Source organism: Notolepis coatsorum (assembly GCF_963971535.1).
Source record: "Notolepis coatsorum genome assembly, chromosome: 5".
Lineage (NCBI taxonomy): Eukaryota > Metazoa > Chordata > Actinopteri > Aulopiformes > Paralepididae > Notolepis > Notolepis coatsorum.
Window position 1 is genome coordinate 114,143,742 of NC_140169.1, and position 20,000 is coordinate 114,163,741.

The 20,000-nt window shown below is 45.4% G+C and overlaps 1 protein-coding gene across 1 annotated transcript in view; it reads left to right on the plus strand.

Moving 5' to 3' along the window:
• Window positions 1–20,000, plus strand: part of pak5 (p21 protein (Cdc42/Rac)-activated kinase 5) — a gene marked incomplete at both ends in the record, with an annotated part of 134,108 nt that overhangs the window by 53,813 nt on the left and 60,295 nt on the right. Inside the window, one exon of the mRNA XM_084314663.1 lies at window positions 5,718–6,557. Coding sequence (XP_084170789.1) covers window positions 5,718–6,557 — 840 coding nt within the window. The remainder of the gene's footprint in view (window positions 1–5,717; window positions 6,558–20,000) is intronic.

Here is a 20,000-nt window from a genome sequence, read left to right on the forward strand (position 1 = left end):
AGGGGGGGGGGGGGGGGGGGGGGCGGAGTAAGTAAGCCAGTATCAGTCCCCTAATTCAAATTAATGGGGAGATTTTCAGGGCTGAGGCGGCTTGATGCCGACCGTTTGACAGTGATTTGGCACACAATTAACCTTGTCTCTCTAACTTCCCCTGCACTTTCCTCACCCCCTGCTCTCGCTCTCTCTGTCTCTCTTTCTCTCTCTTTGTCTCTCTGTCTCTTTCTCTCTCTGTCTCTCTCTCTCTCTCTCTCTCTCTCTCTCTCTCTCTCTCTCTCTCTCTCTCTCTTTCTCTCTCTCTCTCTCTCTGTCTATCTCTCTCTCTCTCTGTCTCTCTCTGTCTGTCTCTCTCTCTCTCGCTCGCTCTTTATCTCTTTCTCTCTCTCTCTCTCCCTCTCTCTCTCTCTCTCTCTCTCTCTGTCTCTGTCTGTCTGTCTGTCTGTCTGTCTGTCTGTCTGTCTGTCTGTCTGTCTGTCTGTCTGTCTGTCTGTCTGTCTGTCTGTCTGTCTGTCTGTCTGTCTGTCTGTCTGTCTGTCTGTCTGTCTCTCTCTCTCTCTCTCTCTCTCTCCTTTTCTCTCTCCATCTCCCTCTTCTCGCTCTCTTCCTCCCCCTGCCCCCTCTTTTTCTCTCCCTCTGTCCCCTCTCTTCTCTACCTCCCCCCCTCTTTCTCTCTTGCTCCCCCCTCCATTTCTCTGTCTCTCAACCCCCATCTATCTCTCTCTCTTTCTTTCTCTCCATCACTCTCTCTCGCCTTTCTTTCTCTTGCTTTCTCTCTCTTCCTCTCTGTCCCTTCCTCCCTCTCTTTCGCTCTACCCCACTTTCACCCCACAATCTCTCTCTCCCTCTCTCTCCCTTGTACTTGTCATGCTCCTTGACACATGCTTATTGATTTTGAACCAAACAGAGATTATGTTTTATTAGATATCTGACATGTTGTTTTGTTGATTGAATTAGTGCTGAATTGACACAATCCATATAATTTAACATCTCTCACAGCTCTGATCTCACCTCCTTAATGATTGACGTATCTATTGCAATTTCATACCACAGTGTAACATTACAGTGCAGTATTAGTACGAGTCCTCAAATAAAGAAATTCATAGTGCACTAATAGGTACAGGATTTATGAAAATATCAAATAATGCATTTGATTGTTGTCGTTCTGTAGGTGAATGTAATGAGAAAAGAAGGATATTTTTTTCTAATTTAGCCAACGCATATTTGTGATTATTATTAATGCAATACCAGAGATCTGCTTATCATTTTAAATAAATACCAAGGATATTTGACCAAGGCCCCAAGAAACAATCAATCATCTATTTGATAGCAATAATACTAATAATAATGGTTTATTATGTATTTATTATGATAATGATAAAGAACAAGAAGAATATATGTAGTTTTACTGCGTGGTTCAGTATAACCCTGTTGTAACCCTGTGTCAAGAGAACGGGGGACGGCACATGTTCTCTGATCAGATCTTCGTGATCACGGTTAATTGAAAAGACAAATGTTCCCAGCATACACTGTAAGAAAAAAAGCTGCAAGAAAACGGCAAATGTCTGGCATCAATGGTTGCCAAATACTTACTGTCAAATTACAGTAAAATCAAATACATTTACAGATTACAACCTTTATTGGTTAATATTTTGATAAAGGGTAATTTACTGTATTTGTATGGCATTTACACTTAAGTAGAAAAACAAAAGTAATCGTAAAATAACGAGAGGGTCATCAAAGAGAAGCCGCCTATTCTCAGTCCTTGCCCCACAATTGTGAAATGAACTACCCACCCCAGTTAGGACAGCCGAAACACGTCCAATCTTTCACCGTTGACTAAAGACGCACTTCTTCAACCAGTATCTGAAATAAATAATAAAAAAAAAAAAAAAAAATGTAACCCTAACTAACCTTACTGTCATGCACTTGTCCTAATAAACTAACCTACACTGTAACACGCAACACTTTGATGAGCATTGTTACTCAGCTGATAGAGTTGTACCCTTCTTGCTGTCTTGTCGTACAGAACTTGTAAATCGCTTTGGATAAAAGCGTCAGCTAAATGACTAAATATAAATGTAATCGTAAAATAATACAGTGAATTCCATGAAAAAACATAAATATTTTACAGTGTACCCTTCTGCCATGTATTGGTCTCACACTGAACGTGCAACAGACGCACAACGCACTGGCATGGACTCACGCGAGTCCAGATGACTCGCAGTATTTCCAAACAGGGCTTTGTAGGTTGTTTGGATCGTGCAAATCACTCTCTCTGCACCCCAGCTGGGTTCCAAACGCTGTCATTCGTTGCCTTTTGGTTGTTATGGTTGAATTATTGGCTCTTTCATCTCGAGGAATAGGCTTGCATTTGACCCTCACCCACTAAGCCTCTCACATAGACTATACACACTGTCTAAAAGACCATTGGACCCTCACCCCCTCTCACCCACTAAGCCTCTCACATAGACTATACACACTGTCTAAAAGACCATTGGTCCCTCACCCCCTCTCACCCACTAAGCCTCTCAGATAGACTATACACACTGTCTAAAAGACCATTGGACCCTCACCCCCTCTCACCCACTAAGCCTCTCACATAGACTATACACACTGTCTAAAAGACCATTGGACCATCACCCCCTCTCACCCACTAAGCCTCTCAGATAGACTATACACACTGTCTAAAAGACCATTGGTCCCTCACCCCCTCTCACCCACTAAGCCTCTCACATAGACTATACACACTGTTTTATGGGACATTTCACCTTGGGTTCCAGTTCACAACACCGTGCAACCAAACGGAGGAGAAAGAGAGCTATAAAATGGAGAGAGAATGGAGGTAGAGAGAGTTATAGGGGATTGATGAGAAAAGAGGGATGGACGGATGGATGATGATATCGTAGATGGATGGGTGGACGGCCATACAGTATGATTGTACAGACAGAGGAATAGAGGGAATGAAAAGAGGAAGATGGTGGATGGATGAAGGGAATGAATGAATGGTGGATGGGTGGACAGATGAATGGATAGACCGGCGGACAGACGGACGGACAGATGAGAGAAAGAGTTGTGTTAGCTAGCCATGTAACCGTGACATGTGCAGTAGACGTGTCCCTGTGTCAGCATAAGTGGAGTTGATAGGTGCTGATTATCCCAGCGCTTCTCTGGCTCTGGCTCAGCACATGTGACATGGGGGAGCCATGTATGATACAGACGTGATGTGACAGACAGGGAGGGCGAGAGGCCTGTCAAAGAGTGTCTAGGAGACCTGCTGACGGGACACTGTTTGAAGCGCGGGCGTGTTAAGCTAACACCGTCTGTGGTGGACACGACTCACGACGTGCAGCGGAGCACACGCAGCCGTGTTTTGTTTTGTCATTGCTTGAAGATTATGAGATGTCATATCACATATCACAAGTTTGTTTGAAAGAGTTTGTCTTTTAGTAGTCTACTCTTTATGAATGGCTTTAGCAATTCTGTTGACTTACAAGTTACTCACAATGAATGTGATCTTTATTTTCATATCATGCCACTTCTGTCGTCTCTATCCCATATGGGAATTATAATACACCATTAACTGAGATTATAAAACACAATGTATGTTAGTTTAGGTTAGTTCTTACGAATTCTTCATATCTTATTCATCCAAAGGTATAGTCAAAAGACTATTTTGGACAAAAGAAAAGGTCACTTTAAAGAAAAGAAAAAAAAACATAACTGTATGATTTTGTATAGTATATTTATTAGTTAGTATAGCTAGTATAGCATAGTTAGATATAGTATAACTTAGTGATGCATGATATATTGGCCGCCGATATAATATCGGCCGATATGGCAGTTTTTTTACACATCGGTATCGGTCCGATATCAAGATAGGGCCGATATGGGCAGATATAAAAAAATATATATATATTAATAATCTTTTTTATCTTTTGTTTTTCTTTTTACATGTTTTGGCCTTAAATTGTTTCAAAATATAAGTCATTTCTGAGAATAACTTTTGGAAAATAGTGCTTTTTATCATGTCTATTTTATTATCTATTCTATTTTATTCTATTATTATTTGTATTTTTTTGCACAATCAAAGCGGGCATGGCCACCTTCATTTCACTATATGTCTCGTGTATGTATGTGACGAATAAATCTCTTGAATCTTGAATCAAATGAATCCTTCCTGTTCACTACAGAGGTGAGGGTAAGTTGGAAGGAAAACCACAACTTGCCTTCATATCATCACCTACTGACTGACGATTCTGTTGGTCAGAACAACCCAGTCGGAGGACTGAAGGACTAAGAGAATGTAACACTAGCTGTAAATCCTCCTCTCAGCGATCAAACTACAGGATGTGCCCCTACTGTTCTATTATAGCCTACCTTTTTCCCTCCAAAAAAGCCAAGACGGGAGAAAGATAGAGAAGATGGGGTGGCGTGGCTCAAGGGTAGAGCGGGGCGTCCAATGATTGAATGGTTGGTGGTTCGAATCCCGCTCAAGCCCATGTCCATCCCATTGCCGTTGTGTCCTTGGGCAAGACACTTAACCTACTTGCCTCGTATGAATGTGTATGCATGTGAATGAATGTTGGTGGTGGTCGGAGGGGCCGTAGGTGTTGATTATTTGCCACGCTTCCGTGAGTCTGCCTCAGGGCAGCTCTGGCTGCAATTGTAGCTTACCACCACCGGTATGACTGTGTATGAACGAATAATGGACTCTGTGAAGCGCTCTGAGTCAGAGCAACAGTCAGTCAGAGAAGAGCGCTATATAAATCCAATCCATTATTATTAAGATAAAAAGCTGCGTCATCATTGGTCTCTACGTTTGCTTTTCACCTTAATGTTCTCTTAGTTCTCTGGTCGAACATGACAGAACAACATCACCACACACACACACACACACACACACACACACACACACACACACACACACACACACACACACACAGCCTTTGATTTCTCCCAGAGAGAGCAGCCTTTCAGCCTGCCGTTGTAACACAGCTCCCTGTGACTCACGACACAGCCGTGAAAAGAGCTTAGCGCCGGGTAGGAGGGGATGAGCGATGCTCCTGTTGTTTCATCTTCTTTGACTTCCAAACAGATGTGTGTGTGTGTTCTGTGTGTCTGTGGGTGTCTGTCCTTGCGTGCGGGATGAGCGTGCGCTCACATGCTTTAAGTGCGTGGCACTAAGTGTCACGACTGTTAATGTAACCTGATCAGCCCACGGAAAATTAAGCTAATCTGTAGCGAGAGAAATGGGTCAGGAATTAGTCTCTTCCTCACTTCTGATGATCTCCTCCTGAGCATTTGAGGTTTCCCTCCATTTATCTCCATCCTTTTTTTTCTTTTTGACTCACAACGACTAGCGGTGGTTGTGCAGAATGATGCCTGCTATTGTTTTTAGATGACAAGACTCTGGCATTCATTTCTCGCAAGTGATGATTGATTTCATACTTGTCACTGATGCCCTGATACACATGAATTGAAATTCCAGCCGGAAAAAAATGGAGAGAAAAAAAGTGCCAAGAATGAATAGAATTCGACAACACTGGGAATTCCAATTCATCTCTTTCAGCTTTCAGTCAGAGGTTTTCTGCACTGAACTGAAATGGAATGGAATGTACTGCAAGCCAGGTATCAGGGCTGTTTTACAAGACATCCATCAAGCTAGCGGCCAGCTAGTTCTCCGGGTTCTAACTTTATCGGTGTGTGTGTTTCTCCTGTAGACCATCGTCCGAGGGAACCGACCTCCCAAGGACGCCTCCATCAACGGCCTCCTGGAGGAGTTCGACAGCATCTCAGTGACACGATCCAACTCCCTGCGTAAGGAAAGCCTGACGGGACCCCACCAGGCCGGCAGTGGCTCCAAACCCCCTAGCGGTGGACACCCCAATGCCCCGGAGGAGAACGGCTTCGGCCACTACTACTCCCGCTACTCGTGTGACCTGGACACTTCCAGCCGGGACTTCTCCCTGGAGCCCGGCAAGCCGAGCTTCTCCATAGATGGAGACTGGGCCATGGGGAGGCACTACCGTTTCCCCAAACAGAACGGACACTCGCACCCCATACGCAGCCACTTCTACCCTGACGCCATGCCCCAAAAATCGGACTATTCCAAGCTGCCCCCGGACTACCACACCTACCTAGAGAACAAGGTGCGCTCGGCCGACGAGGTGGCCTCCACGGTGGGTAGCGGGGTCGGCTCCAGCGGATACTACCGGGCATCTGTCGGGGGCTCGTCCAGCCAGGACTACCGGGACGCCTCGCTCGGCACGCCGTCCCGTGCCTCGCTCCACAGCGAACAGATCAACTACCCGGACAGCGAGTGGAGCTACGGTGGCCTACGGGACGACTACGAAAAGAGGCCCAAGAGTTCCTACGTGACGCAGACCAGTCCCACGCCGGCCATACGGCAGCGGTCCCGGTCGGGCTCTGGGCTTCAGGAGCCCAATGTGCCCTACGGGGCCAGTGGGGCTTTCAAGAGCCCCCCTCAGGCCCACCCTTACAGCTCCTACACCTACCCCCGCCTCTCAGAGAGTCTCACCAACTCACAGACGCTAGCCAAGGTGAGAATATAGCCGTCATTTGTGCCACACACTCATTTAACACAATGTGGTTTCAGATATGACGGACCCAAGACGTTACAAGCCATACATCGTATCAAACACTATAGCCTAACGAGTTTCATAAGCCTTGTGCTATCTAAGTTACCTTGGCCTATGAAACTCAATATAACTTTTGATACAATGTACAGTTTATGACCATTTACTCAGTAGAACATATGAAGCCACATCTGATTATGCTGTGAGCTTCCTGTTTTGGAAAAGGACATATATTGTGGTTTTTGAAGGCTAAAACACTTTTTGGGTTGGATTGGGCTTGGCCTGGTGAAAGGATACAGCACAAAGCTAAAGCGATGGGTGAAACCATGGCCTGTACTGGTCAACAGAATGTCACACAATGTCTAAATAGGGCTTGAAAAAAGTCAACCTGTCCTTTAATGCAGTAGTGGCTGAGGTGCTGTGAGGACTGAGCACGTTGAGGTCAGTACAGTATAAACCACTGGCCAGGAAACATGTTTCCTGACAACACAGTAATCCCTGACAATACCCTGAGAACCAGAGCAGAGGGAATTACACTGACTTATTGTCACACACACACGCACGCACACACACACACACACACACACACACACACACACACACACACACACACACACACACACACACACACACACACACACACACACAGACACACACACACACACACACACATTATTCTCTCTCTCTATCTCTCTCTCCCTCTCTTTCTCTCCCTTTCTCTTTCTCCCTCTCTCTCCCTCTCTCTCTCTCTCTCTCTCTCTCTCTCTCTCTCTCTCTCTCTCTCTCTCTCTCTCTCTCTCTCTCTCTCTCTCTCTCTCTCTCTCTCTCTCTCTCTCTCTCTCTCTCTGTACTCTCTCTCCATGTCGCTGGCCTGCCTGCCAGATAGACGTGGTGTCAGTCGTTAATCAGTGGCTGCAGGCGCTGCCGACGGACACAGAATTACTTTTTTTTTTTTTTTTTTACAGCAGCCTCCCTTTCTCTCCCTGCGTGCAAATGAATTAACGCTTCACACTGACCATCAGCCAGATAGCCGTGAGCGAGAGAGGCAGGAGGGAGGGAGAGAGGGAGAGAGGGAGAGAGAGAGAGGGAGAGAGGGAGAGAGAGAGAGAGGGAGAGAGAGAGAGAGAGAGAGAGAGAGAGAGAGAGAGAACGCCATTATTGAGTTTTTTTTGTTTCTCCATCTGTCACTCTCACTGACTCATTCAGGCAGACAGACACAGACTTACAGAGAGAAGCCTATGTGAGGAGGAATTATAATCAGGCCATAGCTTTTTGTCTTTTTCTGTCTTTTCTTTTTAAAAAGACCGAAAAACATAGTTCACTTATTATCTTTTGAGAGTCGAGGATAATTATCTTCAGCTGGAGCGAGACGAGAGACTCTGTTAGGGTTTGAACCGACCTCAAACGCACGGCACAGACAGGAAGTTCAGAGTTAGCCAAATACTAGGGCGTATTTATTTACAGAGTCACAAAAGGGGTAAAGTAACAATTATGAAACAACAAGGGAGACTGCCATCGGCAGAGTTCTCTGCGGCTCTGCAGATCCTCCTGGTGATAGCGGTGGGGAATCGGTACTTGACGTTGTAGCGGCTCTGCAGATACTCCCAGCTTTAACTCGAGGTGGAAAACGGAGAGAGAGAGAGATATCAATAACAGTCCAAGGAAACACAGAGGCAGTGTGGTTCCCTCCTCCCATAGCTGTGTCCAGAACCAATGAACAGTGCCAATCTTCAGTGTTCTCCACAACACACAAGTTAGCTGAGTTTAGTGCAAACAGAAATGATATCTTCAGTGTCTCTTCTAAACACACACTTCAACTGAGTCCAGTGCAAGCAAAAATGATAATCTTCGGTGTTCGTCACACACACAGACAGAATAATCCAGAGGGGTTTGGTTCCAACTCACCCAAGCGCAAACGCGTAAAGCGGGTAAACGAGGCGCAGCTCCAAACGGGGAACAAGGTTCTCATCAGCGGATCTCCACAGAAAGTCCTGGAGGGAAAGTAGACGAGGCACAGCAACGGGGAAAAAGCAGGCAAAAGCAGTTGTATTCCAAAACAACCCGACATCGATTGAAGGGAAGTCCCAGTATAAAAAGCCTCTGGGGCGCTAATCAAAAACTATGACAGGTGCGCGCTGGAATTGATACTTGCTCCAAAAGCGTGTGGCGGGGAATGCACCAATCAACACAGCACCTTAAAGGAGCGGAGCGTGTGGCGGGGAATGCATCAATCAACACAGTACCTTAAAGGAGCGGAGCGTGTGGCGGGGAATGAACCAATCCTCTCAGACTCAGTCACGAGAATCAAGAATACATTGGATTTCAGTTCATTAGTCGTCGTCCCCCTCTATGCGCTAGCACAGCTTCATTTGTATTAGTGAATATTTAAATACAGACGAACAAGGAACTGCGTTACTATTTTTTATGGGGACGACGTTCCGATCCGTTTTGGATCTTTGTTACGTTAATACAGTCACACAAGTGCATTTCCTCATTCGTAAATTAATAGATCTGATCAGATCGAAACATTGGTGCTGAACCGACGAACATCCAGCTGGATTGAAACATTGTAAGGCGTACGTGAACGCAGATTAGCGTGCAGGCTTTTCTCTTGTTTATACTCGCTGGCACTCAGCCTGGTACCTATATCTGGATGTGCATGGCACCACGCTGCTGTTCTGAATATTCAATACATTTTGTAGCCAGTAAATGTGACGTCACACCTAAGTACAGCTGCATTGACAACTGGACTGGAGAGGATGGAGAGGGTGACCGGCTGTGACCCTGGTTCTGGGATATGACTCGTGAGCTCACTGTTTGGTTCAAACACGGCTATGAAATCATTTGGGTATAAGAGCTCAAACAAACATTCTGTCAACCCACAAAAAACCTGTCTTATTATTCAGTCAACTAATTATATCTTGACGACCTATAGACCTGAAGAGTCAGGTGAACGTTTTAATACCATAGACCTGAAGAGTCAGGTGATCGTTTTAATACCATAGACCTGAAGAGTCAGGTGATCGTTTTAATACCATAGACCTGAAGAGTCAGGTGATCGTTTTAATACCACAGACCTGAAGAGTCAGGTGATCGTTTTAATACCATAGACATGAAGAGTCATGTGATCGTTTTAATACCATAGACCTGAAGAGTCAGGTGATCGTTTTAATACCATAGACCTGAAGAGTCAGGTGATCGTTTTAATACCATAGACCTGAAGAGTCAGGTGATCATTTTAATACCATAGACCTGGAGAGTCAGGTGATGCCACAATGTTATGTTTTTTTTTACCAGAGGCATTTCTCTAGGTAGAGGGTTTATATGGTTCCACTTATTCAATTGGTCTGATATTTGACGGGAGCAGAGTTGAGCATAATTAAATGGGATCTACAAGGGGCGCCCAAGTGGCGAACCATGCAACGCACTGCGTCGCGGCACGGCCGACCCGGGTTCGATTCCCGGACCCGGCGTCATTTGCTGAATGTTTTCCCCCCACTCTGTCTCCCGTTCTTCCTCTCTCTCTCTCTCTACTAGTAAAAAGCGATAAATGCTGAAAAACTACATCTTTCCAGGGTTAATTTAATTTGGAGACCGAATTCGAGCAAATGCTGTGGGAACGATGTTAGGAAACCAAAATAATCAGAACAACAGACAGAATACACTATTGGACTTATATACTCATGATTACCTGACTCGTTTGTTTTTAAACGCCATCGTTTTGTCAGGGTGTAGAACTGAACCCAATATGCAGACAGAGACAGATCTTGTGAAAACCCAATATGGGTATATTTAATAGAGATGATCAATGTCCAGGCAGGGGTCGATACACGGGGGAGATACTCATAATGTCCCGGGTGTGCGCAGGGGACAAGAGAGTCAGACAGACGGGGGTCAGAACGCGTACGGGGTAGTCAGCCAGGCAGGTGTTCAGAGCAGTTCCTTGTGACCCAGCCAGTGTCTCCAGGTCTTCGCCAAGCAGGCTGAGGAGAGAGGACGAGAGTACAGAGTTACACACGGTCAAAGAACAGGGATCCAGGCACAGAACAAGAGGACATCAGAGTATGAGATCATCAAGGTATAGAACACGAGCATAATAGTGTCTTCTCACTTTCAAACCAAACCAGACCGGACTAAACTGGATTGGGCTGAACTAAACCAGAATTCTCCATTTCCTTTCTGTGTGAGTCTCTGTGTTGGTGCTGGTGGAAGACCACACTGCAGAAGCATCTGTCCCTCCATACCAACTGGCTGTGACATGCTCCAGTGGAGCAGCAGGCTGTGTGTGTGTGTGTGTGTGTGTGTGTGTGTGTGTGTGTGTGTGTGTGTGTGTGTGTGTGTGTGTGTGGTGTGTGTGTGTGTGTGCGTGTGTGTGTGTGTGTGCGTGTGTGTGTGTGTGTGTGTGTGTGTGTGTGTGTGTGTGTGTGTGTGTGTGTGTGTGTGTGTGTGTGTGTGTGTGTGTGTGTGTGTGTGTGTGTGTGCGTGTGCGCGTGTCTGTGCGTGTGCACGTGCATGTGCGTGTGGACCCCTGGAGGAGACTCTGTAGAAACAGTATAATAACAATAACCAACCCTCCTACTGGTCGTATTAATGTAACGTTGTGTTTCCGCAGTGCAAATTATCAGTGTTATCTCCTCTCTACAGATTTAGCCAATGTTTTAAATCCCCCTCTTTACCTGCTTGCTTTTGACTGCTGTGGTATAGCTCCACCCACGTAAGGGGGAAATCCAAACGAATACCGCAGCAAATGCATCACAGGGTTGTAAAATAACACAGAGAATGGTGAGGACAGATTAGAGATTGAAAGGTGGCAGCTTCAATAACAGAGTTCAGATGAAGATAGTGCCCTGTCCTCTCCTCTCCTCTCTTCTCCTCTCCTCTCTTCTCCTCTCCTCTCCTCTCCTCTCCTCTCCTCTCCTCTCCTCTCCTCTCCTCTCCTCTCCCTCTCCTCTCCTCTCCTCTCCTCTCCTCTCCTCTCCTCTCTCTCTCCTCTCCTCTCCTTGATAGCGTTCTCAAAAGACCTTCATATTATCACGGTGTCCCACTAGGCTCATAAGGTAGGAGTGTGTGTAACACTATCGCACCCCGTCCCACCTTCACACGCGGCGTGAGTCTCGCAGCGGAGGAGAAGGGGAGCGAGGGTTTGCTGATGTAGATCCCAGGGCGCCTTGATGAAAAACCATTTAACCTGCACGCCTCTGTAAATAGCCACTCAGTAGAAATGCACATGCGTGTACAAAAACAGTTATGGAGGATGCAAGAATAAAGGGATCGGAAGGTGGGGGGTTGTTGTGGGGGCGCTACATTTTCACACAAATGCTTCTCTGTCTCTGGATGGTTGTACTTGTTTCCACTGGAGACGTGTACAGTGTCGCGTTACTTTCATGGGGAATTGCATGAGCTGCCTGTACTGTAAAGTGTATGAAAACAAGAAACTGAAGGGTTGTTCGAATTTCATACATCAGGATTGTTTGTTATTTAGTCAAACGTAAAGAGGAGCGGGGAAGTAGGCTACAGTAGATGTGAAGGCCTGCCAATCAAAACACCTTTATATGTATTATGTCTATGAAGAGGCTCTAAGAGGTTTATTATGACACTTGTCAAAGAAAAACTAAATAAAATGATGAGGACAGTAAGTGATCTGGCAGCTTAAGAACCATTATTCTAGGCTCATGGACCTTGTAACAAACCCTCTCTCTCTCTCTCTCTCTCTCTCTCTCTCTCTCTCTCTCTCTCTCTCTCTCTCTCTCTCTCTCTCTCTCTCTCCTCTCTTTCTTTCATTCAATCCACTCGTTCCACTGAACTAAATCCTCCTTTTTTCCCCTCCTTGCCATTGTTGTGAGCCAGTGGGGGTGCGATGGTAGACAGAACAGGGACTTGGCCACACGCACACACACACACACACACACATATATACACATACACACAAGCGTACGTGCACACAGACACATACACACACACACTCACGCACACACACACACACACAGTGCCGCAGTTCTCTGTGACAAATTGATGTTGCGGCACTTTCCCTTTTTCTGCAGCCTTAGCATAAAAAGCGGCCGGACGATGTTCCACCGCGGAATTCAATTTCACAGTTGAGTTGGGTTGTTGATTACCCTGCCAAACCCAGATTAATGCACCTTTAACCAACATGGATCAGGAGACCCTCGGCTGACAGCCAGCCAGCGGTGCTGGCCAACGATAGGGGGGCCGGAGACTGGGCCGTCCCGGCAGCGCTTCCCCTGCTCTCCCCTCCCACCTGCCTGAAAGTGATTGATTAAATGAGCCTGTGCCGTGTAATTATACACCATCCCAACACATCAGGCCTCCCTCTCTGGCCCTGTGTGTGTGTGTGTGAGAGTGTATGTGCGTGTGAGAGTGTATGTGCGTGTGTGTGTGTGTGTGTGTGTGTGTGTGTGTGTGTGTGTGTGTGTGTGTGTGTGTGTGTGTGTGTGTGTGTGTGTGTGTGTGTGTGTGTGTGTGTGTGTGTGTGTGTGTGTGTGTGTGTGTGTGTGTGTGTGTGTGTGTGTGTGTGTGTGTGTGTGTGTGTGTGTGTGTGTGTGTGTGTGTGTGTGTGTGTGTGTGTGTGTGTGTGTGTGCGTGCGTGCGTGCGTGCGTGCGTGCGTGCGTGCGTGCGTGCGTGCGTGCGTGCGTGCGTGCAAGCACACCCGACGGCAAGAGAGAGACGGAGGGACTCTTTCGAGTTTTTTTTTCTATTATCCTCCCCGCCTCGACTCTTGGGTATTTATGGGAAAAGGATTCATGTCTTGTGGTTGGTCCTGGGAGTGTGTGCTCATGGGGGCGTGGCGGAGGTCATTTAATTGAGCCCGCTCATCTCCCTGGTGTTGGGACAGCTCGTTCATCTACAGTTAATACATATACTGTATAGCCCCAGACTATTGATATTTAGCTATTACACCATGGTCTCATTCTGTATATTTTTTCCCCCTGTAGGCTGAGTTTACCTTATGGCATATAGATGCACTTTGAGCCTTGAACCCCTATGGTGAGGACAGGGGAATCTTTTCATTTATGGCACCTGCACAACAAATATATTTTAAACTATTTGTATATCCATTTGATCAGTCGAATCTGGTCTCGCATAACAATTCATTTGGCATTGCTCTTGTCAATAGAGATTTCTAGCTGCCTCACAACAACCATTTTCCAATACAGCTTTTGTGTTTTCCCTGAGCACACGTAGAGATTAAAGCCATGTCTCAGAAAGGTCAGCGCCTGTGCTGCATCACGGCTCTGCCATGACATACAGCAGTTTTATAGTGTAGTCATGTGACACTGGAGGACACTGTTCAAAGATTCCACTCTGTTACAGGTACATCAAACGTGTGATGTGTGCAGTGGCGGTCTGCGGCATGGGTGACCCTTCCCAGAGCGGCCTCTTGTTGAGGGCGGCATGAAGATTATTATCCCCCTCCCCCCTGAATGATGACATTTGCGCAATCTTTTTTCTATCGCTCATTGCACGTCAGGTTGATTAACCTTGTCACCGTGGACGCCCTGTTTGTGACCATACGACGTGGGGAGGGGGGGAGGGGGATCACTCGGTCAGATGCAATAAGAAGAGGATACAGTCTGTTGTTTGTTGTTGAATTGTTTGATAAAAGTATTTGTTTGATACAGGATTTGTCAAATGTTAATTATGCAATATTTTAAGGGTGAAACTTGTCGGTGGATGAAAATGAATAATGGCACGTGGGGGGGGGGGGGGGGGGGGGGGGGTTCGCCCAGGGAAGCATATCAACTATGGACAACATTCACAGTGTCGTTGAGTTGTTATGGCATAGTGCGTTAATAAATACAGAAACATCAGACAATCAGAACAATTAAGAACACACTTCAAAAACAAAAACAGAGGTAACAATTTAAAAACTACATATTGTGGTGACCTGATTGGTCATCAAGGTTCTAAACCAACCCATAGGCACTAGAGTGTCTAGTTTCAGAGTTTCGGAGCAGAAAAGCCAAAAGCAGATCTACCAAGTTCAGTGCTCCACTAACGACGTGGTTCTTCCAGGGCTTCCAGTATGGGTGGTGCTCCACTAACGACGTGGTTCTTCCAGGGCTTCCAGTATGGGTGGTGCTCCACTAACGACATGGTTCTCCCAGGGCTTCCAGTATGGGTGGTGCTCCACTAACGACGTGGTTCTTCCAGGGCTTCCAGTATGGGTGGTGCTCCACTAACGACGTGGTTCTTCCAGGGCTTCCAGTATGGGTGGTGCTCCACTAACGACGTGGTTCTTACAGGGCTTCCAGTATGGGTGGTGCTCCACTAACGATGTGGTTCTTCCAGGGCTTCCAGTATGGGTGGTGCTCCACTAACGATGTGGTTCTCCCAGGGCTTCCAGTATAGGTGGTGCTCCAGATCAGACTGCTCCCTAGGCTCAGTTATGATGAATGGAGAGTGGGAGGAGCAGTGTCGGGTACGGTCCCCTGGACTAAACGTCCTCCATTAGACCATAGCTGTCAACATTGGGATTTGAAAATAAGGGAGATTTCCCCCCCCCCCCCTCCCCTCCTCCCAATGTACAGTCTCCTCCCCCTCGTATGTATATTTTCTGTTAGGATCTCTGTTTAACAGTACTGTATATTGGCATATCATGTATGTCACAAATGTAAAAGTACTGTATATCTGTATGTCATGATATATATCTGTATATTGTGTCTGTCATAAATGTCATTATGAATTGAAAATGGGGGACCCTGATGTAAACAAGACGAAAGTCTTTCTCTGGTCTGCATCCCCTTAACAATTGTGTGTATTGAGCCGTACTGTATTGTACCCATTCTACAATCTGTTAATAAAGTTTTCAATCAATCAATCAATAATAGGCAAGGGTACACAGTGAATCCTAAATCTCCACTAGGCAACCACTTATCAGTCCAACAAGGACTGGGTGAACTACTAGATAGATAGATAGATAGATAGATAGATAGATAGATAGATAGATAGATAGATAGATAGATAGATAGATAGATAGATAGATAGATAGATAGATAGATAGATAGATAGATAGATAGATAGATAGATAGATAGATAGATAGATAGATAGATAGATAGATAGATAGATAGATAGATAGATAGATAGATAGATAGATAGATAGATAGATAGATAGATAGATAGATAGATAGATAGATAGATAGATAGATAGATAGATAGATAGATAGATAGATAGATAGATAGATAGATAGATAGATAGATAGATAGATAGATAGATAGATAGATAGATAGATAGATAGATAGATAGATAGATAGATAGATAGATAGATAGATAGATAGATAGATAGATAGATAGATAGATAGATAGATAGATAGATAGATAGATAGATAGATAGATAGATAGATAGATAGATAGATAGATAGATAGATAGATAGATAGATAGATAGATAGATAGATAGATAGATAGATAGATAGATAGATAGATAGATAGATAGATAGATAGATAGATAGATAGATAGATAGGTTTATTGTCACAGCTTTTTAGAATGTATATACATTCCCAAAACGTGAGATTCTTGTTTTCCTAGGCTCTTCAACCGTAGTAGTGTGCACATACATTAAATAAATAATATACATTATATACATAAAATACATTATATACATACAAATACAATATTGCAATACAACAAATATACTTAAAATAATCCTATACTATACAATATTACTTTAAGACATTTTGTAGGTGACCATGATGGTTCAGAGTCTCTCAGTCAGTAGCCTGTTGGCCCGGTGGAAGTAGCTGTTCAGAGTTCTTTTGGAGGTGGATCTGAGACTACGGTACCGTCTGCCAGACGGCATGAGCTCGAACAGTTTGTGGTTGGGGTGGCTGGGGTCTTTCGGAACCCTGTGTGCCTTGCTGACGCACCGCTCAGTGAAGATACTGACTATGGTGGGTAGCTTGCTTCCACAGATCTTCTTGGCCGTTCGCACTACTCTCTCCAGTGCTCTGCGGTCGCTTTGGTTGGCATTACCAAACCATGCGGTGGTGCATCCTGTCAGTACGCTCTCCGTGGTACCTCTGTAGAAGGCCCTGAGGATCTGTGGCCCCATGCCAAATTTGTTAAGGTGCCTGAGGTGGTAGAGGCGTTGTTGAGCCTTCTTCACCACATGGCCAGTGTGCTCTCCCCAGTCCAGTTTCTCGGTGTTGTGGACCCCGAGGAATTTGAAGCTGGCGACCCTTTCCACTGCGACCCCGTTGATGTGGATGGGGTCGTGTCCCTCTCCTCCCCACCTGTAGTCGGTGATCAGCTCCTTGGTTAGTTGGTCTTACTAGTTGCTACATTAAATGAATCAGATACCTGGTTGAAAGTGAGATGCTGTGAACATCCCTGCATTAAATGAATGGAAGCGTAAGACAAATTCAGTATACATTCACTTTATGTAGTAGTATAGCATTAACATCTTCACATTTATTGAAATATTTTACAATTCATAAATTCTTTACATAAATGTTACGATGAATTGAAAATGGGGGACTGTGATGTAAACAAGATGAAAGTCCTTCTCTGGTCTGCATCCCCTTAACAATTGTGTGTATTAGGGCTGCACGATTTTGGGAAATAATCTAATTGCAATTTTTCTGACAGATATTGCGATTGCGATTAAATTTACGATTATAATAAAAAGTCCCACAGAGGTTTATTGTAAAATGCGGCTTGCATCTGGCCTACGCATGGGTATTTTCGGGACACCGAGCCTGAAAATGTTTCTTTTTACCTGGGAATCGATACTGGTACCCAACGGTACCTTTTTTTTTCTGTACTTTACTCTCCCTCTCTGAAGTCTAAACTTCACAACACACAATCCAAAACCACTTACCTCCCTCTCCCAAACCGATCTTGTATCTCAATGGGACTTCCTGGTTAAATAAATGAAAAATGTGTGTGTGTGTATGTGTGTGTGTGTGTGTGTGTGTGTGTGTGTGTGTGTGTGTGTGTGTGTGTGTGTGTGTGTGTGTGTGTGTGTGTGTGTGTGTGTGTGTGTGTGTGTGTGTGTGTGTGTGTGTGTGTGTGTGTGTGTGTGTGTGTGTGTGTGTGTGTGTGTGTGTGTGTGTGTGTGTGTGTGTGTGTGTGTGTGTGTGTGTGTGTGTGTGTGTGTGTGTGTGTGTGTGTGTGTGTGTGTGTGTGTGTGTGTGTGTGTGTGTGTGTGTGTGTGTGTGTGTGTGTGTGTGTGTGTGTGTGTGTGTGTGTGTGTGTGTGTGTGTGTGTGTGTGTGTGTGTGTGTGTGTGTGTGTGTGTGTGTGTGTGTGTGTGTGTGTGTGTGTGTGTGTGTGTGTGTGTGTGTGTGTGTGTGTGTGTGTGTGTGTGTGTGTGTGTGTGTGTGTGTGTGTGTGTGTGTGTGTGTGTGTGTGTGTGTGTGTGTGTGTGTGTGTGTGTGTGTGTGTGTGTGTGTGTGTGTGTGTGTGTGTGTGTGTGTGTGTGTGTGTGTGTGTGTGTGTGTGTGTGTGTGTGTGTGTGTGTGTGTGTGTGTGTGTGTGTGTGTGTGTGTGTGTGTGTGTGTGTGTGTGTGTGTGTGTGTGTGTGTGTGTGTGTGTGTGTGTGTGTGTGTGTGTGTGTGTGTGTGTGTGTGTGTGTGTGTGTGTGTGTGTGTGTGTGTGTGTGTGTGTGTGTGTGTGTGTGTGTGTGTGTGTGTGTGTGTGTGTGGAGGAGACTTGTCAAATTGTTCAAATGATAATGCAGCTCGGAATCACCAGGGACCTCATTGTCATTATTGGCATTACGGTTCCATTATCAAGCCATTCTCCATGCATCATGATTTTCTTAACTCTTTCTCTGCCAGCTATTATCCTCATCCTGTATTAAATGCACCACGCTTTATATAGGCATTTTCACTGTGTGTTTGCAGGGCTATATCTATATTCTATATTATAGCTATGGAGACAATACTATGGCTCATTTGACAGTAACTATTACTCGTTCAACATGTGAAAAAGAATACATTTTTTCATGTATACGTTCACGTGTTATCCCGTCGTGAATATTGTATAGTTTCAGAGTGATCCTGGCTAATTCCTGAAAACGGCGCTATGGAGCGATATGTGAATTTTGCTAAATGCGTTCGTGTTGCTCGCCTGGACACGCTCCTGTTTCCAAATCAAAGGTAGATAATAGGTATTGTGTTTATCATGAATGCATCAAAGGGGGGGGGGGGGGGTAGTTTTTTGAGGCATACATACGTTGATCGACTGGATCGATATGAAATCATTGTAGGATCAATGTGGAATTGACATCAGATAGTCCTTACCTTTGATCGGGGGTATCCCAAAAAGAATATTCCAATTGTCTGATCGCGATTTCCAGTATTGGTGTCCATCGGGTCCCGACATAATCCGGCACAACACATGCATCGAGGGGCCATGTACGCGTTCCAATGTGATCTGGTGAACCGCTAGACTTGCCTGGACCAAAATTCTCGGCCGGGACGAGATTAGATGTGACACACAGTCTGGAACAGGGTTTCACAGGGTGGGTGATACTGCCACCTAGCAGGATCTGGCCAGTATTGCACTCGCGGGGTCGCAGTATGCCTTTTAACGGTAACATAGAGGTCCGTGACACTGAATAGAATATTAAAATCGAAAAAAGGAAAACGGACCAAATTACGTATATATATATGTGATTGGCGTTCAACGATTGGCGAGCAAACACGATTGAGTTAATGCAATAGAATATCAATGAAAAAAAAAAGAAAATACATATATATTTTTTTACATCAGTTCACTTCATAATACATAGAACAAATTGAATTGTTTGAGAATTTTCTAAATGGACCTCGCAAGCAAATCCTAGGTTTTGCTGATTGCTACAATCTGTCACAGGGACGGCTAGTACCCCTGCCCTTATTCCTCTGCTGCCCGCCTGAAGTTCCCTCTGACCTGGACTGTGACTAGAGGAGATTTCCACGACATCATTACACGTCATGTGTTACACGGTGTGATGAGGTCACAGCAGGAGTGTACGCAGGGTGTGATGAGGTCACAGGAGGAGTGTACACACGGTGTGATGAGGTCACAGGAGGAGTGTACGCACGGTGTGATGAGGTCACAGAAGGAGTGTATGCACGGTGTGATGAGGTCACAGGAGGAGTGTACGCACAGTGTGATGAGGTCACAGCAGGAGTGTACGCACGGTGTGATGAGGTCACAGGAGGAGTGTACACACGGTGTGATGAGGTCACAGCAGGAGTGTACACACGGTGTGATGAGGTCACAGGAGGAGTGTACGCACGGTGTGATGAGGTCACAGGAGGAGTGTACACACGGTGTGATGAGGTCACAGGAGGAGTGTACACACGGTGTGATGAGGTCACAGGAGGAGTGTACGCACGGTGTGATGAGGTCACAGGAGGAGTGTACACACGGTGTGATGAGGTCACAGCAGGAGTGTA